The 23,098-nt window shown below is 40.3% G+C and overlaps 1 protein-coding gene across 6 annotated transcripts in view; it reads left to right on the top strand.

The window, feature by feature from the left end:
- The first annotated feature begins 5,391 nt into the window (after positions 1 to 5,391).
- The window catches only part of LOC132413343 (membrane cofactor protein-like), a 53,962-nt gene continuing 36,255 nt past the window's right edge, over positions 5,392 to 23,098 (top strand). For 3 of the 6 annotated variants that reach the window (XR_009516701.1, XM_059995403.1, XM_059995422.1), the window contains exons 1-3: positions 5,392 to 5,656; positions 21,299 to 21,487; positions 21,824 to 21,926. Coding sequence is in view for 5 of the 6 variants with exons in the window: in XM_059995403.1 (XP_059851386.1) it covers positions 5,536 to 5,656; positions 21,299 to 21,487; positions 21,824 to 21,926 (413 nt within the window). In the remaining variant the exon portion in view is untranslated. The remainder of the gene's footprint in view (positions 5,657 to 21,298; positions 21,488 to 21,823; positions 21,927 to 23,098) is intronic. The other 3 variants (XM_059995413.1, XM_059995392.1, XM_059995435.1) reach the window with 2 other exon arrangements.

Raw genomic sequence — 23,098 nt, 5'->3', positions numbered from 1 at the left:
AGCTGGAGGAATCAGGTTCCCTGACTTTGGACTATACTACAAAGCTACAATAATCAAGGCAGTATGGTACTGGCACAAAAATAGAAATATAGCTCAGTGGAACAGGATAGAAAGCCCAGAGATAAACTGATGCACTTATGGTCACCTAATCCATGACAAAGGAGGCAAGAATATACAATGGGGAAAAGACAGTCTCTTCAATAAGTGGTGCTGGGAAAACTGAAAAACTACATGTAAAAGAATGAAATCAGAACACTCCCTAACACCATACTCAAAAATAAACTCAAAACGGATTAAAGATATAAATGTAAGACCAGACACTATAAAACTCTTAGAGGAAAACATAGGCAGAACACCCTTTGACATAAATCACAGCAAGACTTTTTTTTGACCCACCTCCTAGAGTAATGAAAATAAAAACAAAAATAAACAAATGGGACCTAATGAAACTTAAAATCCTTTGCACAGCAAAGAAAACCATAAACAAGACGAAAAGACAACCCTCAGAATGGGAGAAAATATTTGCAAATGAAGCAACTTACAAGTGATTAATCTCCAAAACATACAAACAGCTCATGCAACTCAATATCAAAAAAACAAACAACCCCATCAAAAACTGGGCAGGAGACTTAAATTGACATTTCTCCAAAGAAGAGATACGGATGGCCAAGAGCACATGAAAAGATGCTCAACATCACTAATTATTAGAGAAATGCAAGTCAAAACTGCAATGAGGTATCACCTCACACCCATCAGAGTGGCCATCATCAGAAAATCTACAAACAATAAATGCTGGAGAGGGTGTGGAGAAAAGGGAACCCTCTTGCACTGTTGGTGGGAATGTAAATTGATACAGCCACTATGGAGAACAGTATGGAGGTTCCTTAAAAAACTAAAAATAGAACTACCATATGACCCAGCAATCCCACTACTGGGCATATATCTTGAGAAAACCATAATTCAAAAAGAGTCATACACCACAATGTTCACTGCAGCACTATTTACAATAGCCAGGACATGGAAGCAACCTAAATGCCCATCGGCAGATGAATAGGTAAAGAAGATGTGGTAAATATATACAATAGAATATTACTCAGACATAAAAAGGAACAAAATTGGGTCATTTGTAGGGATGTGGATGGACCTAGTCATACAGAGGGAAGTAAGTCAGAAACAGAAAAACAAATATCATATATTAACACATATATGTGGAATCTAGAAAAATGGTACAGATGAACCTATTTGCAGGGCAGGAATAGAAATGCAGTCATAGAGAAGGGTTGCGTGGACACAGTTGGCGGAAGGGAGGGTGGGATGAATTGGGAGATTGGGCTTGACACATATACACTACCATATGTAAAACAGATAGCTAGTGGGAACGTGCTGTATAGTGCAGGGAGCTCAGCTCGGTGCTCTGGGGTGACCTAGATGGGTGGGATGGGGCGGGGTGGAGGGAGGCCCGAGAGGGAGGCGATATATGTATACATATAGCAGATTCACTTCGTTGTACAGCAGAAACTAACACAAAATTGTCAAGCAACTATATCCCAATTAAAAAAGAAAAGGAAGTAGCAATTAAATGCTTGGAAATAGGCCTTTCTTAGAATTAAAATTCTCCATCACAAGAAAAAATGTGTTTTGTTTTTTCCGGTAATGGAGTAGGTAGGTCACTGAGCAATATAATTAACAAATATCTGATGCCTGTGACTTTTTAATTACAAGATATCTGTGAGATTTTTTCCTATCACATCAGTTATCTATGGGAAATAGTGTATATATTAATGATGTCTAAAATATTATATAGCTAACTTGTATTATTGAGCAATTCTTTTCACCCCTGGCCTTACATTTTTCATCTGAAAAGCAGGGACTGGAACAACCGGTCTCCAAAGCTATTCCTAGTGCTAACATTCTAATTTCGTTTTGTTTTGTTTGACTTTTTATAGCCTTGAAAAGCCAAGAGGAAACAAAATGAATATGTGATCCTTATGAGAAATGCCCTCCTTTCTGTACTTGACTGGGTTCAGAATCCCTGTATTGGATGTGGCACCACAGTAATGCTCTTGAGGTAACAGCCAAGTAAGAAGGTCAATTTGCTGGCAGGTGCCTACCAGGTGAGAGTAGAGGTGGCAGAGCTCCCAGGACCAGCCTCAAAAAGGTGGCTTAACTATCCTGTTTAGCCATTCTCTTTCAGGTTTTCACAAACACCTAACCTGTAAAGCACCATGACAAGTGAAAGCCTCTTCTGAGAGCATTCACAGGCCCCTTCATGCTGCTACCCTCACCTCTGAAAAGCAAAATGTAAATATACCAATTTAGGAGGCAAAGGATCGTCTAGCATTGTTTTATTTAATGAAGTCCCCCTCGGGTTAATGACATCCACAGACACCTCCCTCCATCTTACCGCCATTCCTAAAGCTTACAGGAGAGCTACTACATAGCTCAAAACCTGGTCTACAGCCATATTCTCCATTCTCTTCTTATTTTCCTGTTGGCAGTTTTACAAAATCTTTAGGGGGAGTTGGAGGAACCACTAGTGTTTAAGCCCCTACTTCACTCAAAGCCTTGACTCTTGAGTTCTATTCCTTTCAGCACCTTAGGAAGTTCACAGTCCATATTCCCCCTTTGAACTCAGTCACTAAAATGATCTCAAGGCTAAGGGTTAGACAGTAGATCCACTTCATAGGTCAGCTTGCCATGCCTGATTTAGGAAAGTTTTCTCTGCAGACAGTTGTAGACAAATCCTTTCAGAGACAAATTCTGCTTGTTCCCAGTACCTAACATTATTAAAATCAAAACTTCTCAGAACTTTTCCAGCATTTGGTAAATCCATGCTGGGGAGGATTGGCAGAGACATGTTATATGCACTTGACAGCAATGCCCATTTATTTCATTCAGTACTTAACGGGTATTTGTTATGTACCTGGTATAGGTCTAGAACTGTCTCAGCACTGGAGATACAGCAAGAAAACTATCCCTGCCCCATGGAGCTAGTCCAGAAAAATAGGGAATAAGGCTCAAAGTCTTTCAAATGGAGCCTCAGTTGGGTCGAATCAAAGTAAGTTAAAGAAATCTATGTGAAAGTCTTCAATTATATTAAGAATGGCTTGATGAAACACAGGTATAGAAATTTCACTGGTTGAAATAAAATTCCAGTAAAGCCCCAGTTCTTGAATCTAATCTAGCATTTGTAACTAGTAAACCAAACGCTAGTCATATTTTTTTCCCTTTTAAATTTTCTCATGAGAAATAAAAACTTACTTCCAAGACTAGAAATAGATGGGAAAGTTTTTTTTGAACTTTATTCAGATATAAGTGACATATAACATTATGTACCAATAGTTACAGAGAACATAAATAGATCCATTTTAAGTGCCAACATTGAACCACAGAACATTTCTGTTATATCACTGTTTTATAACTATAAGAAATAACAGAAATGATAAGTCCCCCTCATTAAGTTTTCTATTCACTGTCTCCTTAATTGTACCTCCTTTAATTGTCATCATGGAGTGTCTGGATTTTATAATCCAAGACACTAAGGTGTTTATTTTATACATCACCTCCACACTTAGTATCTTGTATGCTAGATACAAGAATCCAAACATTGTGTTGGTCTGGGAGGAAACGGAAATTCCATAGTTTGTTGAACCCAGAAAACCTTTAGTGCATCTCAGGTATAAAGTTGTTTAAATATATATAAAGTTCTATAATTGCAGAAGATGCATTTGAGGTTTACACAAAGAGCTTCCATTTCCTTACCATCCTCTCATATCTTAACCCTATGTGACACAGGTTCTATTCCCACCATTCTACGAACAAAAGAGCAGGTGATATACAGGCTGGCTTTTTAAAAAAATGTTTCTTTATCTGATTCCAAATGTAACAAAGGTCAATACAGAAAAACACCACACAAAAATGAAATATAGATAAGCCTATGAACTGTTAGTTAATTTTGACTATTTCCAACTAATCTCTTTTTAAGTGTATCAATATACTATTTTGTTTTAATAAAAGTAATGACAAAAGGCACACACCGATTTGGAGTTTGCTTTTTCTACTTACGAATATACCATAGTTTCTCATATTTTTTTTTACACTGCTTGCTTCATAGAAATTCATTCCATAAAGCTGCCTGTCAAAAACTCATACTTCTGCTAGACATTTAAGAGTTTATATTTTGTTCAAAATTATACATCTTTGCTCCCAGCTCTGATGATATCTTTGGGATAAACTCTAAATGAAACTAGCAGTTTAAAAGTCATGTCCATTTAAAATTGTAACGCATGAGAAAGTTATGTAAACTAAAACTTTGAGGGTGCTTCCCCCCACCCCACCCCATCCCCAATATGTTTACACAGTGGTTGACTTTTTTATTCTTTGCTAGCTAATACGAAGAGAATGTCAGCTCCTTTGTTTGCTGTTTAATACTGGTCATGTTACTTTCCTTTCCTTTTACTAGTCATACAGGTTTACTCACAACTCTACAAATAAATCTTACTCATTCTTAATTTTCCAGCATTGAGAGATTGGTTCACCAGAAAAGTTGTCACTCATCAATTCCTACCCATCCCAACTCTAACGACATTCATTGCTTCCAGAAATATGGCACTTAACGCACCCTTGTCCTTACCCTTTTCATGCATGTATATGTCATCTTCAATAAAACATTTAGTCGTTCGAAGGCAAGACCGTAGAGTTGAGGCCCAATATGCTAATGGCCCGGTGTTGTTTAATAATTTACCTTCCCAGGGGTGCTCTCCTGGGAATACAGGTGAGACTAATTGACTTTAGCAGTTGGGAGAGCAACAGCCAAACCTTCCATGTTTTTCAAATCTATCAGGCCATGAGAGGCTTCAGTAGCAGAGGCCCAACCACGGAAATCTCAACTATTGTCCCGAATTATGCCTGACTAATGCCAAAGATTGAGCAAGGGCCCAGGTATCCGGACAGTCTGGATTGCCCCAGGTCCAGACTGGAGTCCTGAGGGGTGTCTGCCCCACAGTGACTCACTGCCTGGGCTCTAGGTTTCTGTCTTCAGCTCGATGCGTTTTATTCTTTAATCTAGCGTTCCGGAAAACTGACAATGCTGACCTCGCCAACGCTTGCTTCCTTTCCGCCCTTCCTGCATAGGGTGGTAACAGTCTTTACGAACAGGCGGTGAACAAGCCATTTCTCGCAAACCGCAGCTGTACTTCCGTGTAGGTCCGAAGAAGGAGGAGCCAGGTACAGCCAGGGTCTAAGAGTGAGGCGTAGAGCGGCCCGCGCGCAAGGACTCTTAGACTTCGGCAAGCGCCACGCCCCGCCTCTCCAGGCCTAAGGGCCACCCCCAACACCGAAGCCCCGCCTTACAGCCCGCCTATTGGCCCGGCAGGCCCGTCCATAGAGTCACTTCCGCCCTGGGTACGGCCCAGGCAACGCCCAGCTACGAGACCGCGTTTGACGGTTTGTGACTGTGCGGATTCTTGTCTCTGGTAACTGGACTCAGAAAGATCTCTGCTGAGCTGTTTCAGGTTTCTCGCTGATCTCCCGAAAATGACGGCGCCTTGCTCCTCTCGCAAGGCATCCCCCTACCGCTCCGAGAGTCCATTTTCTTCTAGGTGCTTCGTTGGGATTCTTTTGGTGGCGCTACTGCTCCTGCTTCCCATATCCTCCGGTAGGAGCCTGGAGAAGGTGTCCGCACAGGCGGCGAACTGGAGCGGGTGGGGGGTGAGGCAGGCCGGGTCGCGGGGCAGGCCCGCTGGAGCCGAGGGTCGGGGGAGCTTTGCTTGGTGGCTCGGGGCGGAGGCGCGGGGCTGAGTCCACCCAGGGTCGTAAGGAGTTAGGGTAGAAGGCGTGGCCAGACTGTCCCCGGCTCGTACTGTGTGGGGACCCCGGGGGGTGGTGACCACGTAGTGGCCGAAGAGAAGGCTTGCTTGGTGGCGTGGCTGGGGTTTACCCGGGGCCAAGCTGGGTCTCTAGCAAAAGCTTGCAGGGTGTTTCCGGGACTGATCAGGTGGATAAGGGAGCGCCAAGCCGGGGCTGGTGGTGACGACTTGCTCTTGAGTTGCCCAGGTGCCTGGGGATGTTGCTAGGCTGGTGCTGTGCTCGTGGGGAGAGTTTGCCCTGTGTTCCCTGGGCGGGATGACGCCTTGTGCCCTGCTGGGCGTGGTTAGGGGAGCCCAGGCCAGGTGTACGCAAGTGTGTGGCCAGCGCTGCCGAGCCGAGTGTGGGACAAGGAAGCTTACTGCTTGCTTTAAGTGGGCCTGCGGAGCAGATGTTGTGCCTGTAGCACTCCGGTGAGAGCAGGCTCTGGGAGCCTGGGATTTAGAGGGTTTGAAAGCGGGCAAGGTGCTTTTTGTAAATAAAGTTAACAGGAAACTTGGTACTCGAGATCGTATTGATATTGATTTGCAGGTTCTTCTTCTTTTTTTTTTTTTTTCTTTGCAATAGAGTTATCTTCCTGTTCTCATCCAATAGACAATATTCAGTTCTATTACCGAATGGCTTTTTGGCATTGCTTTCCTTCTTTCTGAAGGTTGGGTCATGTTTGAGGGGCTATCCGAAGCAACCTAAAAAACACTGGTAGCCAAATCTACCGAAAAATGAGTATCCTAAGAAGTGAACCAGAAATGGTGGTAGTCTGGTTTTCTCCTATAGCTCATAAACTAAACCTGAAGCCCAACCACTAGGTTTGTTTCATGTTTCACAGAAAGCACTTTTTTTTTTTTTTTTTTTTTTTGCAATACGCGGGCCTCTCACTGCTGTGGCCTCTCCCGTTGCGGAGCAACAGGCTCCGGACGCGCAGGCTCAGCGGCCATGGCTCACTGGCGCAGCCTGGCATGTGAGATCTTCCCGGACCGGGGCACGAACCCGTGTCCCCTGCATCGGCAGGCGGACTCTCAACCACTGCGCCACCAAGGAAGCCCCACAGAAAGCACTTTGAAGTACATATATTCTAAAAAAAGGCATGCTTATTGTATAAAACAACCATTTTTAATACTTTGGTAGATTTCCTTTTGTCTTTATATGTACATATGTTTTCATGCCCAAGTTATTTTTAGGATCCTATTACATATACGGTTTCATTAGCAGCATTCATTCAACAAATACTTGCCTTCTATATGCCAGGTCCTGTACTGGTCCTGAGGATGCACTGGTGAGCAATAACACACCATTCCTATTTTCATGATCCTTATTTCACTATTTGTCTGTCTGCCTACACACATGAATATATGCAGGGACTGTGTTTTGCTCACTGCTCTACCCCCAAGTGCCAGGCACACATTAGGAAATCAAATATTTGCTACAATTTATTGGGAGTGGTAGGCAGTAGCCAAAACATAATACTAATGAATATGTTATAACCCAAGAGAAGTACCCAGGAGGAAAGGAGCATGATTCTCTGACAGCATTTAACAAATGACTGGTGGAAGGGAAGACTTTTCTGTTCATTGAACAAGCCAAACTCTGCCACTTTGCCTTCTGTACTTGCTGTTCCCTTGGTCTTGGGACATTCTCCTGCCTCTAGCATAGTTTGGCTCCTTCTTATTCTTCAAATTCACTTGTGATATTACCTTCTCAGAGGGACCGTCTCTGACCCACTATTTCCAGTAGACACACATGTTCCAGCTCAATTACCCCACTAACTGGTAGTCACTCTCCCAAACTGTTTTCTGTTCTTTCCTTACTAGAATGCAGAGATCTTGGCTGTCTTGTCACACTTGTGGTTGCCTAAGTGTCAACACTCTTGTATAACTCTCAAGTACCAGAAAATTAAAGGTAACATTCGGCTGGGGCTTAGAACCCAGGAAAAACTTCTCTTGCATGGAGGAAGCAAGAGAGCCATGCTTAGGATGGCCTTTCTTTGGTGCCTAAAAAGCTAAGGAAGGAGCAACTGGGGGTCAATCTATCTTCTCCTGATAGTAGAATCCTCAGGTCTCACCATACTCGTCTTGCTTATTACGGATCATTTTAAAAGTTTATTTCTATGCCAGAGAGGTGTGGGGATGGAACAGCAGTGCTAACAAGAAATTAAAAGGAAATTTTTAAAGAATAATAATGTTTAGAATAGGCTTAAAGCTAGATGTTGAAGGATATGATGAGAACTATTTAAAATAGAGGAGGGCTTCCCTGGTGGCGCAGTGGTTAAGAATCTGGGACACGGGTTCAATCCCTGGTCTGGGAAGATCCCACATGCCACGGAGCAACTAAGCCTGTGTGCCAAAACTACTGAGCCTGCGCTCTAGAGCCCGCGAGCTACAACTACTGAGCCCGCGTGCCACAACTACGGAAGCCCGTGCACCTAGAGGCTGTGCTCCTCAGCAAGAGAAGCCAACGCAATGAGAAGCCCACCCACCACTACGAAGAGTAGCTTCTGCTCTCTGCAACTAGAGAAAGCCCGCTCGCAGCAACAAAGACCCAATGCAGCCAAAAATAAATGAAAATAAAATAAAAATTTAAAAAATAAAATAGAGGAAAATAGATAAATAAAATGAATAGCACGTATTGTGGAAGGTAACAAAACTAGAAATGGAGGAAAAACAAGGTGAGGTTTTAAGGCTGAAAGGTAAAATCAGGATAGGTGGGAAACATAGATGAGGTACAAATGCGAACTTACTATACTGGCAGGGAAAGTATGTGGATAAAATAAATATTTCACTGAAGCAGCTCATGAGGAGAAGGTTTTGTAAGTGGGCAGTGTGTGCTTGGGAGGCTTGCCATCTCAGAGGTAGTTGCCAAATGGTAGGGGATCACAGAAGGGACCAGTCTCATTCCTCCAGAATGGGTCTGCTTTTTGGAACAAAACCTACAATTTCCTTTTATGGGTGGTTTCTTCTGACTGTTTTAGGTCTTTTCTTTCTTCCTAATGAAAGAAGCCAAGATCAATAAGTGCTTACACAGTAGTTTCTTAGTTTCTTACTCTACATATTACAGTGTAGGGAGAACAGTCCTTATCTGGTCAGTTGCTAGGTTACATATACTGGGAGATATGAGACAAAAGAAATTAAGTGGTCAAATATTTCTCCAGTGCATAATGCTTTAAGATGATTATTTTCAATATTAGATTCATTATACTATATTCTTTACCATTGGTTTCTGTTTAACAGCAGTGGTTCTTTGAGAACCAAAGTTTTTTGAATAGCAGCTATGAGGGACATACTGTGTAAGGTGTTGTGGCCACATGGATGGATGGAGTCCACTGGTGAGCTGAGAGATCCGTGCAGAGGAGAGTCCAAGAGAAGGGGACTGGTCACTGCCTCCCCAGGAGAATCAGAAAGTACTTCCCAGAGGAGATGTTGAGTGGATTAAGTTAAAGAAGACAAGAGTTGAACAGGAGTTGCTCCTGAGCAGGAGGAAGGGTGTTCAGAGCAGAGGGAGCATTGTGAGCAAAGGCTCAGAGATGTGGCATGGCTCAGGGCAGTCATGGACTGCCTAGTTACCCTGTGTGGCAGCAGTAGAGCAAAGGAGGCAAGAGGAAGGCAGCGCTATAGATCACAGAGTGAATAATTGTGAAAAGAACAGGATAGGTAGCAATGAACAACCATCGTAATAAAAATCACCTGTTGTTTTTGGGCACCTTGACTTAGCAGAATGCAAATCTAAACTAAGGTTGCTTTAATTTCCCTAGGCTCAGTATAAGACCATTTCTTGAGGACTAAATTGCAGACAGAGTGTATTGGTGTAACCATGCAAGGGTTCCAGGTTAGAGACAGTGATGGGAAATGGTGTTGGCAGTAGAACTAGGCTGCCTGGCTTCACTCCTGGGTCTGGTACCTTCTGGGAATGTATTCTTAAGCAAGTTACTTCATGGCTCAGATTGCTCATCTTAAAGAGGGTGAAATAGTACGTAACTCATAGGATGTGTATGAAGAGTAAGTTAGTTTAAAAGGACTTAAAATATAGTTGGTACAGGTAGTGCTTAAATGTGCTATTTCCAAGATAATTAATATCATTTCTTTTGTTGTTAGAAACAAGTTCTGGGATCTTTCATACCATACTTTAGGAAAAAAATGTAACCAACAGGATTTGGAGTTCTCCTTTGAGAATGTTAAAATGCCATTTCTAGTCATAGCAGTATTGGAGAATGGGTTCAAATAAATAAACCACAAGTATTTTGACATTAAAAAAAAACTCTGATAAAGGGAAACATCTGTAACTAAAGCAATGGAAAAAATTTGAGGAAAGGCATACAAAAGCAAAGAAAAATGATGATTTGCAGATATCTCTGGAACAGGTTGGCTGAACAGTATAAAGAATTTGAATTTTGATCCAAGAGTTTATAGAACTGATAACAGTGCCCCTTCAGCTCTGGCGTCAGGAAATGCAGTGAAGAATGAGACATGGTCCTCAAGAAGGTTACAGTCTCCTAGGGAGTACAAACAATGAACAATTACAGTATGAAAATTGCTATGAAAGAAATAAATTGGGGCTCATGAGGACATTTAACTGAATTTTTTGGGTGAGAAATGTTAGGAGCCTCCAGGAAGGAGTGGCATCTAAGATGAAACTGAAGGATGAGTAGGTGGGAGGAATGGCAGGGTCTCTGGTCAAAGCTGAAGTAATATGATGCAAGGAGGTCTAGAGTGCTAAAGTAAGTTGAGTAATTTAATGGGCACTACTAGTGGAATTGAATGTGGCTTAGAAGAGTATGCAAGAGTGAGCAGATATTAAAGCTCTGTTAGCCATGTCAAGGAGCCTTAGACATTATCATGAGGGAAGCAGGGAGCCGTTGAAACATATCTGACTTGGAAGGGCCTTGGTCCTAGTATCATATCAGTATTACTCTGGTGGCAGTGTGAAAATGAACTGAATGAAAGGTGGCAAGACCAGTAAGGAGACCTATTCAGAAACTCTTGTAGCAATCCAGATAAGAAATGATAGTGGCTTGAATTAGAAGTAAAGGTGGAAACGGAGAGAGGGAACAGGCATTTCAGTTGTGGAAAACATGTATCTTGTTTGCTGGCTTCATTATGTTATTTGAGATAGTGTGACACATTCCAAGTGGAGCTGTGGGGAGGCAGTTGAACACATAGACTTGGTACCCCAGCTAAGATCTACGATGGAGAGAGGGATTTGGGAGGCAGCTCTCATCAGTTGTAATGATGTCATGAGAGTATACATTCTGACCTGGGGGGATTTGCAGAATGAAAATAAGGAGAGCTCGTAGAATAACTCATGAGGAACGTCACATTATGCAATCAGACAGAGAAGGAAGAGCAGCCAGAGGACAGGCTGAAAACCAGGCTGGTTTGCTACCTGGAAACCAAGGAAAAGAGCTTTTTAGGCACAAGAGAGCAAAGAGAGAATGAACAATAGCTCCAGATGTTACAGACAGGGTAATTAAAATTACTGAGGGAGAGAGTGCTAGGATGAATTTACTTAGAAGGAGGCTACTTAATTACTTCGAACATGATTTATGTGATTTTTTTATAGGCCTAGAAATGAGTGGAACATGAGAAATTAAATAAAATTTGAAAATAGGTTGTGTAGAGTGAGAAAAGGGGAAGTTTCGTCAGGTTTCATTGAGGTTCCGGTTTGGGTCAGAGACCATGATTTTCTAAAGGTACCACCTGGGCAGGGGTGTGGGTGTGTGCTTACGTCAGAGAGTTATTTTTATTTTTTGCAAGCAGGTAGAGAGTGCTTGCATAATTTTTGTAAGTGTACAGAAGGTGAACAGTTTTCTTGATCCATATTAGGGACTATTTCACCTTCCTGAAACTCACCTGGAAAATTGGGGAATTTTCTGAATGCAGCCTATCATATGATATAATGGCATCTGTTATTAAAGTGTAGCATTGCAGCCTAATAACAATTACATTTTAAATTCTCTAGAAAAAAACTCAGTCCATATACTATTTTTCTGATGCTGGGAATGTTTAGTTTGAAAATTCTCATAGGAAAAAAGAATTCAGTATTCTGAGCAAGAGAAGAAGATATTTGATTATAAAACAAGTATGATATTAGACCCAGTTATTACAGTATATAAAGCTTGTAATCAACTGATGGCCAAAGCAAATGTTCTAAACTGCACATTGTTGAAGGCATGTCTTTCGCGATGCATGTTATTGGGAAGAAATACTGCAAGTTAGTCGAATAGATTGAACCATCCAGTTGACATTTCTTTTTCCATACACAGCACTGTATGTGAGAGTCATATTAGGAATTCTCTCTTCTTTTATGCCTTCAAGATAGTTACTGAGGGCTTCCCTGTTGGCGCAGTGGTTAAGAATCTGTCTGCTACTGCAGGGGGCATGTGTTTGAGCCCTGGTCCAGGAAGATCCCACGTGCCGCGGAGCAACTAAGCCCCTGCGCCACAACTACTGAGCCTGAGCTCTAGAGCCTGTGACCCACAGCTACTGAGCCCACGTGCCACAACTACTGAAGCCAGTGCGCTTAGAGCCTGTGCTCTGTGACAAGAGAAGTCACCGCAGTGAGAAGCCTGCCCACTGCAACGAAGAGTAGCCCCCACTCGCCGCAACTAGAGAAAGCCTGCGCACAGCCCTGAACACCAAAAACAGCCAAAAATAAAAATAATAAATAAAGTAAATCAATTTATTTTAAAAAAAGACAGTTACTGAAATTGAATACATAAAACAAAGAACACTTGTGTAATTTAATCACATGCATGCTGTTACTTGATTTTTTTCTTGGTGCTTCCAGGATATTCTAGAATGATACGTGTTTTTATCTAAAATGGAATTATATAGCATTTCTAGCCCATTATTTCCTATTGTAAAATGAGAATGTATGGCTCAGGGTATTCAGTAAATTTAATGTTATTAATAAAATTCAACTCTTTACTAATCTTTTTAAAAAATGCTTTTAATAACTATGGCTCTTTGTTTGTTTTTTGCTTTTGCCTTGTTTTGGGCAGTTGATTGAGGAGCATTCATGTAACAAGATCAGCACAGTGGAAATGTTCAAAACATTTGCTAAATGCTGAAACAATTTCAGCACATGACGTAAATGAAATGTTGGACAGTGTATTGAGAGAGGAGTTTAGAATTTAGAATAAGATGTAAAATATTTCACTTGTTTAGACTTCTCTCTTGACCAGTCTCAATCTGAAGACCAAGATCCAGGGAGTAAGAAAGAAAAAGTTCCTCAGGGACCAGAATAGGTCTCTCTTCTTTCTCCTTAGGTTCTTTTTATTTTTTTAACAACTTTATTAGAGTATAATTGTTTTACAGTGGTGTGTTACTTTCTGCTTTATAACAAAGTGAATCAGCTGTACATATACATATATCCCCATATCTCCTCCCTCTTGTGTCTCCCTCCCACCCTCCCTATCCCACCCCTCTAGATGGTCACAAAGCACCAAGCTGATCTCCCTGTGCTATGCGGCTGCTTCCCACTAGCTATCTGTTTTACATTTGGTAGCGTATATATGTCCCTGTAGCACTCTCACTTTGTCCCAGCTTACCCTTCCCCCTCCCCATGTCCTCAAAGCCATTCTCTACATCTGCGTCTTTATTCCTGTCCTGTCCCTAGGTTCTTCAGAACCATTTTTTTTTCTTTACATTCCATATATATGTGTTAGCATATGGTATTTGTTTTTCTCTTTCTGACTTACTTCACTCTGTATGACAGTCTCTAGGTCCATCCAGCTCACTACAAGTAACTCAATTTCGTTTCTTTTTATGGCTGAGTAATATTCCATTGTATATATGTGCCACATCTTCTTTATCCATTCATATGTTGATGGGCACTTAGGTTGCTTCCATGTCCTGGCTACTGTAAATAGAGCTGAAATGAACATGTGGTACATGACTCTTTTTGAATTATGGTTTTCTCAGGGTATATGCCTAGTAGTGGGATTGCTGGGTCGTATGGTAGTTCTAATTTTAGTTTTTTAAGGAAACTCCATACTGTTCTCCATAGTGGCTGTATCAATTTACATTCCCGCCAACAGTGCAAGAGTGTTCCCTTTTTTCCACACCCTCTCCAGCATTTATTGTTTGTAGATTTTTTGATGATGGCCTTTCTGACTGGTGTGAGGTGATACCTCATTGTAGTTTTGGTTTGCATTTCTCTAATGATTAGTGACATTGAGCATCCTATCATGTGTTTGTTGGCGATCTGTATATCTTCTTTGGAGAAATGTCTGTTTAGGTCTTCTGCCCATTTTTGGATTGGGTTGTTTGTTTTTTTGATATTGAGCTGCATGAGCTGCTTGTAAATTTTGGAGATTAAACCTTTGCCAGTTGCTTCGTTTGCAAATATTTTCTCCCATTCTTACGGTTGTCTTTTTATCTTGTTTATAGTTTCCTTTGCTGTGGAAAAGCTTTTAAGTTTAATTAGGTCCCATTTGTCTATTTTTGTTTTTATTTTCTTTACTCTAGGAGGTGGGTCAAAAAGGATCTTGCTGTGATTTATGTCATAGAGTGTTCTGCCTATGTTTTCCTCTAAAAGTTTTATAGTGTGTGGCCTTACATTTAGGACTTTAATCCATTTTGTGTTTATTTTTGTGTATGGTGTTAGGAAGTGATCTAATTTCATTCTTCTCCATGTAGCTGTCCAGTTTTCCCAGCACCACTTATTGAAGAGGGTGTCTTTTCTCCATTGTATAGTCTTGCCTCCTTTATCAAAGATAAGGTGATCATATGTGCATGGGTTTATCTCTGGGTTTTCTATCCTGTTCCATTGATCTATATTTCTGTTTTTGTGCCAGTACCATACTGTCTTGATTACTGTAGCTTTGTAGTATAGTCTGAAGTCCAGAAGCCAGATTCCTCCAGCTCGTTTTTCGTTCTCAAGATTGCTTTGGCTATTTGGGGTCTTTTGTGTTTCCATCCAAATTGTGTAATCTTTTGTTCTACTTCTGTGAAAAATGCCATTGGTAGTTTGATAGGGGTTGCATTGAATCTGTAGATTGCTTTGGGTAGTATAGTCATTTTCACAATGTTGATTCTTCCAATCCAAGAATATTGTATATCTCTTCATCTGTTTGTATCATCTTTAATTTCTTTCATCAGTGTCTTGTAGTTTTCTGCATACAGGTCTTTTGTCTCCTTAGGTAGGTTTATTCCTAGGTATTTTATTCTTTATGTTGCAATGGTAAATGGGAGTGTTTACTTAATTTCTCTTCCAGATTTTTCATCACTAATGTATAGAAATGCCAGATATTTCTGTGCATTAATTTTGTATCCTGCTACTTTACCAAATTCATCGATTAGCTCTAGTAATTTTGTCGTGGCATCTTTAGGATTCTCTATGTATAGTGTTATCTGAGAACAGTGACAGCTTTACTTCTTTTCTGATTTGAATTCCTTATATTTCTTTTTCGTCTCTGATTGCTGTGGCTAAAACTTCCAAAACTATGTTGAATAATAGTGGTGAGAATTGGCAACCTTGTCTTGTTCCTGATCTTAGTGGAAATGGTTTCAGTTTTTCACCATTGAGAACGATGTTGGCTGTGGGTGTGTCCTATATGACCTTCATTATGTTGAGGTAAGTTCCCTCTATGCCTACTTTCTGCAGGGTTTTTATCATAAATGGGTGTTGAATTTTGTTGAAAGCTTTCTCTGCATCTATTGACATGATCATATGGTTTTTCTCCTTCAATTTGTTAATATGGTTTATCACATTGATTGATTTGCGTATATTGAAGAATCCTTGCATTCTTGGGATCAACCCCAATTGATCATGGTGTAGGATCCTTTTAATGTGCTGTTGGATTCTGTTTGCTAGTATTTTGTTGAGGATATTTTCATCTATGTTCATCAGTGATATTGGCCTGTAGTTTTCTTTCTTTGTGACATGTTTGTCTGGTTTTGGTATCAGGGTGATGGTGGCTTGGTAGAATGAGTTTGGGAGTGTTCCTCCCTCTGCTACATTTTGGAAGAGTTTTAGAAGGATAGATGTTAGCTCCTCTCTAAATGTTTGATAGAATTCGCCTGTGAAGCCATCTGGTCCTGGGCTTTTTTGTTTGTTTGTTTTTGTTTTTTCTTTTTGCAGTACACGGGCCTCTCATTGTTATGGCCTCTCCAGTTGTGGAGCACAGGCTCCGGATGCGCAGGCTCAGCGGCCATGGCTCATGGGCCCAGCTGCTCTGTGGCATGTGGGATCTTCCCGGACTGGGTCATGAACCCGTGTCCCCTGCATTGGCAGGCGGACTCTCAACCACTGTGCCACCAGGGAAGCCCAGGTCCTGGGCTTTTGTTTATTGGAAGATTTTTACTCACCTTCTCAATTTCAGTGCTTGTGATTGGTCTGTTTATATTTTCTGTTTCTTCCTGGTTCAGTCTCGGAAGGTTGTGCTTATCTAAGAATTTGTCCATTTCTTCCAGGTTGTCCATTTTATTGGCATATAGTTGCTTGTAGTAATCTCTCATGATCCTTTGTATTTCTGCCGTGTCAGTTGTTACTTCTCCTGTTTCATTTCTAATTATATTGATTTGAGACTTCTCCCTTTTTTTTTTTTGGTGAGTCTCTCTAATGGTTTATCAATTTTGTTTATCTTCTCAGAGAACCAGCCTTTAGTTTTATTGATGTTTGCTATTGTTTCCTTCATTTCTTTTTCATTTATTTCTGATCTGATCTTTATGATTTCTTTCCTTCTGCTAACTTTGGGGGTTTTTTGTTCTTCTCTCTCTAATTGCTTTATGTGTAAGGTTAGGTTGTTTATTTGAGATGTTTCTTGTTTCTTGAGGTCGGATTGTATTGCTATAAACTTCCTTCTTAGCACTGCTTTTGCTGCATCCCATAGGTTTTGGGTCGTCGTGTTTTCATTGAGATTTTTTTCTAAGTATTTTTTGATTTCCTCTTTGATTTCTTCAGTGATTGGTTAGTAGTATATTGTTTAGCCTCCATGTGCTTGTATTTTTTACAGATTTTTTTTCCTAAAATTGATATCTAGTCTCATAACGTTGTGGTCAGAAAAGATACTTGATATGATTTCAATTTTCTTAAATTTACCAAGGCTTGATTTGTGACCCAAGGTATGATCTATCCTGGAGAATGTTCCAGGAACACTTGAGAAGAAAGTGTATTTTGTTGTTTTTGGATGGAATGTCCAAAAAATATCAATGAAACCCATCTTGTGTAATGTATCATTTAAAGCCTGTGTTTCATTATTCATTTTCATTTTGGATGATCTGTCCATTGGTGAAAGTGGGGTGTTAAAGTCCCCTACTATGATTGTGTTACTCTCGATTTCCCCATTTATGGCTATTAGCATTTGTCTTATATACTGAGGTGCTCCTATGTTGGGTGCATGAATATTTACGATTGTTATATCTTCTTGGATTGATCCCTTGATCTTTATGTAGTGTTCTTCCTTGTCTTTTATAACATTCTATATTTTAAAGTCTATTTTGTCTGACATGAGAATTGCTACTACAGCTTTCTTTGGATATCCATTTGCATGAAATATCTTTTTCCATCCCCTCACTTTCAGTCTGTATGTGTCCCTAGGTCTGAAGTGGGTCTCTTGTAGACAGCATATATATGGGTCTTGTTTTTGTATCCATTCAGCCAGCCTTTGTTTTGGTTGGAGCATTTAATCCATTTACATTTAAGGTAATTATCCATATGTCTGTTCCTATTACCATTTTCTTAATTGTTTTTGTTTGTTATTGTAGTTCTTTTCCTTCTCTTGTGTTTCCTGCCTAGAGAAGTTCCTTTAGCATTTATTGTAAAGCTGGTTTATGGTGCTGAATTCTCATAGCTTTTGCTTGTCTGTAAAGGTTTTCATTTCTACATCGAACCTGAATGAGATCCTTGCTGGATAGAGTAATCTTGGTTGTAGGTTCTTCCCTTTCATCACTTTAAATATGTCCTGCCACTCCCTTCTGGCTTACAGAGTTTCTGCTGGAAGATCAGCTGTTAACCTTATGGGGATTCCCTTGTATGTTATTTGTTATTTTTCCCTTGCTGCTTTTAATATTTTTTCTTTGTATGTAATTTTTCATAGTTTGATTAATACGTGTCTTGGCATGCTTCTCCTTGGATTTATCCTGTATGGGACTCTGCACTTCCTGGGCTTGATTGACCATTTCCTTTCACCATATTAGGGAAGTTTTTAACTATAATCTCTTCAAATATTTTCTCAGTCCCTTTCTTTCTCTCTTCTTCTTCTGGGACCCCTATAATTCGAATGTTGGTGCATTTAAAGTTGTCCCAGAGGTCTTTAAGACTGTCCTCAATTCTTTTCATTCTTTTTTCTTTATTCTCCTCTGTAGTAGTTACTTCCACTATTTTGTCTTCCAGGTCAATTATCGGTTCTTCTGCCTCAGTTATTCTGCTATTGATTCGTTCTAGAGAATTTTTAATTTCATTGTGTTTTTCATTATTGTCTGTTTGCTCTTTAGTTCTTCTAGGTCCTTGTTAAACGTTTCTTGGATTTTCTCCATTCTGTTTCCAAGATTTTGAGTCATCTTTACTATCATTACTCTGAATTCTTTTCCAGGTAGACTACCTATTTCCTCTTCATTTGTTTGGTCTGGTGGGTTTTTACCTTGCTCCTTCATCTGCTGTGTTTCTCTGTTTTCTCATTTTGCTTAACTTACTGTGTTTGGGGTCTCCTTTTCACAGGCTGCAGGTTCGTAGTTCCCATTGTTTTTGGTGTCTGACCCCAGTGGGTGAGGTTGATTCAGTGGGTTGTGTAGGCTTCCTCGTGGAGGGGACTAGTGCCTGTGTTCTGGTCGATGAGGCTGGATCTTGTCTTTCTGGTGGGTAGGACCACGTCCAGTGGTGTGATTTGGGGTGTCTGTCACCTTATTATGATTTTAGGCAGCCTCTGTGCTAAGGGTGGGGTTGTGTTGCTGTCTTGTTAGTTGGTTGGCATATGGTGTCCAGCACTGTAGCTTGCTGGTGATTGAGTGGAGCTGGGTCTTAGGGTTGAGTTGAACATCTCTGGGAGATCTTTCACTGTTTGATATTACTTTGCGCCGGAGGTCTCTGGTGGATCAGTGTCCTGAACTCGGCTCTCTCACCTCAGAGGCACAGGCCTGACACCCGCCTGGAGCACCAAGACCCTGTCAGCCACACAACTCAGAAGAAAAGGGAGGAAAAAAGAAATAAATAAGTAAAATAAAGTTATTAAAATAGAAAATAAAATTATTAAAAATTTAAAGAATTGTTAAAGTAATGAAAGAAAGAAAGAAGAGAGCAACCAAATCAAAAAACTAATCCACCAATGATAACAAGTTCTAGAAACTATACTAAAAAAAAAAAAAAAAATGGACAAACACAACCCTAGGACAAATTGTGAAAGCAAAGCTACATAGACAAAATCACACAAAGAAGCATACACATACACACTCAGAAAAAGATAAAAATGAAGAAAAAAAAAATATATATATATTTATAAAGGGAAGAGAGCAACCAAATGTATAAACAAATCTACCAATGATAATAAACTCTAAATACTAAACTAAGATAAACATAAAACCAGAAACAAATTAGATGCAGAAAGCAAACCCCAAGTCTACAGTTGCTCCCAAAGTCCACCGCCTTAATTTTGGTATGATTCATTGTCTATTCAGGTATTTCAGAGGTGCAGGGTACATCAAGCTGATTGTGGAGATTTAATCCGCTGTTCCTGAGGCTGCTGGGAGAAATTTCCCTTTCTCTTCTTTGTTCGCACAGCTCCTGGGGTTTAGCTTTGGATTTGGCCCCACCTCTGCGTGTAGGTCGCCTGAGGGCGTCTGTTCTTTGCTCAGCCAGGACGGGGTTAAAGTAGCAGCTGATTGGGGGCCTCTGGCTCACTCAGGCTGGCGTAGGGGGAGGAAGGGGTATGGAATGTGAGGTGAGCCTGCGGCGGCAGAGGCCAGCGTGACATTGCACCAGCCTGAGGCGCACCGTGCGTTCTCCCGGGGAAGTTGTTCCTGGATCCCGGGACCCTGGCAGTGGCGGGCTGCACAGGCTCCCGGGAGGGGAGGTGTAGTGACCTGTGCTTGCACACAGGCTTCTTGGTGGCGGCAGCAGCAGCCTTAGCGTCTCATGCCCGTCTCTGGGGTCCGCGCTGATAACCGTGGCTCACACCCATCTCCTCCTTAGGTTCTTAACTTTATAAGAGAGGCCTCTGAATTCCTTTAGTCCTTTAGGACTTAATATGTCTCCATCACATTGTTTTACATAATTTTTCTAACAGATTTGTTAGGTTATCAAGTGCCCAGATAGTTAAAAGCAAGAGGGGGCTTCCCTGGTGGCGCAGGTGTTGAGAGTCCGCCTGCCAATGTGGGGGACACGGGTTCGTGCCCCGGTCCGGGAGGATCCCACATGCCGTGGAGCGGCTGGGCCTGTGAGCCATGGCCGCTGAGCCTTTGTGTCCGGAGCCTGTGCTCCGCAACGGGAGAGGCCACAGCAGTGAGAGGCCCGCGTACCGCAAAAAAAAAGCAAAAAAAGTAAAGCAAGAGGGCTTGCTGAGGTAGAAATGACATTATTCTAGGGAGTAAAAAACTCCTTCCCTCAACACCCCCCCAAAAAATCCCAGAAGTACAAAATTATAAAAGCATAACAATATAATAGCTTTACTGTTGGAATATATTGGATAAACAACCCAAACAGCTACCTCAGGGAGCTTCTGAGGAATGAGCAATCCATTGATCTGTGAAGGAAAGTTAAATTATATTTAAAGTAATGTCAAAGAGAGCAAGTTGTTTTTTCATGTAATGCTTTTCAGATAGTACATTTTGATATTTACATGGTGTCTATTCACCACTTTTAAAATGCTCAATTCACTAATAGGAAACAAATGAAACTGAGTATTATTTTTTGAAATACTTCGGTCCATAATTATTTTGATTTATGAATCTTACAAGGCATATTTTATATTGATCTCTTACCATAGCATGTCTTGAGTACCAACTGAGTACAGAGTGTAGTAGAGAAAGAAGGCATATGATCACTGCCCTCTAGGACCTTGCCTTCTGAGAGGAAACTGAGCCTGAAATGACAAGTGATCATATGCTTGTGTTTCAAACTATGGAAGAGTAATCTGAACAGAGTGCTGTATACTGTAGGAGACTTCTTAGAGGAGAGGTGAGTTTTGAAATGAATTTAGAAAAAAGTGGGGAAGGATACATACCTAAAATGTATTTATATTTCAAAACTAAAAACATTGATGCTATCTCTTTAATTTACTCTTGAATAAAAATTCATCTTATTCCCTAACAAACCAAAAGTTAATAGGTTGTTATTTAATGTAAGTAAGGCACATACACCACCAGTTGGGTAAAAGCATGGGACAGTCATTTAAAATCTTGCTGAGAACCTTTCCATTTATTCTGTACTACCTACCTGATGCCAGGCCACAGTCCCTGGCTGGTGAATGAGATAAAATATTTTTATGCTCTTATTCTCTTATACCTAGATGCCTGTGGTGAGCCACCAAGGTATGAATCTATGCGGCTCCCGGGTCTCCCTAAACCCAGTTATAGCCCTGGGGAGAGTGTACAGTATGAATGTCGCCCAGGTTACCAGCCCAAGCGTCCTCCTCTTCCTACCTCTGCTGTTTGTCAGAATGATGGTATGTGGTCACTTCTCCAGGAGGCCTGTACAAGTAAGTAAACAAAACTTTTTTTTTTTAATTCAAAAAACTTTTTTATTGCTCTAGAGATTTTTCACACATTTTAGGGTTCATATTTTACGACTGAAATGGGTAGGTTTTAGACAGCAGTGCATTCAGGCTTTGAAAACTCTCCAGGGAACATTTTTTTCCACAATTGGTTGCCTGGGTAAATGTGAATCTTCTTTGATGTTATAATAGTTAAAGAAAGCAAATAATAAAAGATAATAATATTCCCATGAATTCAAGTGAGCAATGTAGAATATTGAATTTGATTCAAATCTGTTTTGAAACTGGTATAAAACAACGAATTTGAAATTTTCCTTTTAGGAAAACAGTGTCCTAACCTAGGGGATCCCGCAAATGGCCAAGTAGACTACCCAAATGGAAGTATTCTGTTTGGCTCAGAGGCTCATTATGTTTGTAATGTTGGGTAAGTAGGATGCTCCTTAGAGGAAATAATGTTATATGTTACTAAATCCATTTTCATTTTGCCTCTCTTCTTAAACATTCCCACAAAGTTGATTTAATTTTGCTTTCTGTGTGACAAGTTGTACTGTAGCCAAATAACTCTTGGGCTTTTTATGGAGACTGAAAAGATGTGTAACTAGTAGAAAGAAATTTAAATTGAAGGAAAGTAAAATTGTGTAATACTTAGTATATGTATTAATAAACCTCTCATAAGCATTAAAAATGTGTTAATCAGGGTGACTTTATCCTTGACAACACAATGCACCCTATTTAAAATGGTCAGTTCTCAGAGGTGAAATAGGTTTATGGAACTGGGGGGTAGAGTTGCCAACTGAAGATATTCTTATATCAAAGTAATCTGTAAGATGTCACAAGAACAAAAGTGACCTGGTAAGCTTAGACAATAATGTTGATCAAGATCTCTTAATTGGAAAACCTTATTTTTAAAACTACTACAAAGGAGTGAAGCATCTCAAAAAGTGGTACTGAGGATTTAATAATAGTCTTTGTTTTACAGGGCTCTTTTAATAGCATATGTTAGGGATACTGAACATTTATAAAAAATGTGAATTTAAAAGGTAAATGTAATATGCTATGGAAACACAACTGGTTTTTAAATATTGTCTATGTATCCTGGTAGTTTACTGAGTTTATTTATTAGTTTTTACTGTGTGTGTGTGTGTGTGTGTGTGTGTGTGTGTGTGTGTGTGTGTGTGTGTAATCTTTAGGGTTTTTTATGTAGAAGATCATATCCTCTGCGAACCGTGATAATTTTACTTCTTTCTTTCCAAGTTAGAACTATATTTCTTTTTCTTGCTTAATTGCTCTGACTAGAACTTCTAGTACCACGTTGAATAAAAGTGGTAAAAGCAGTTGTTCATGCCTGTTCTGATCTGTTCCAGATTTTAACCACTGAGCATGATGTTTGCTGTTGGATTTTCATGTATGGAGTTTATTATCTTAAGGCAGTTTCCTTCTGTTTCTAGTTTGTTAAGTATTTTTCTTATGAAAAATATTGAATTTTATCAAATGCTTTTTCTGCCTCAATTGAGGTGACCATGTGTTTTTTTTTCCTTTCATTCTTTTGATGTTGCATATTACATTGATTGATTTTTATGTGTTGAGCCATCTCTT

Source organism: Delphinus delphis, chromosome 1 (assembly GCF_949987515.2).
Source record: "Delphinus delphis chromosome 1, mDelDel1.2, whole genome shotgun sequence".
In the NCBI taxonomy this organism is placed as follows: Eukaryota; Metazoa; Chordata; class Mammalia; order Artiodactyla; family Delphinidae; genus Delphinus; species Delphinus delphis.
The sequence above is the reverse complement of the archived record's forward strand: the minus strand, read 5'-3'. Positions and strand labels throughout refer to the sequence as shown.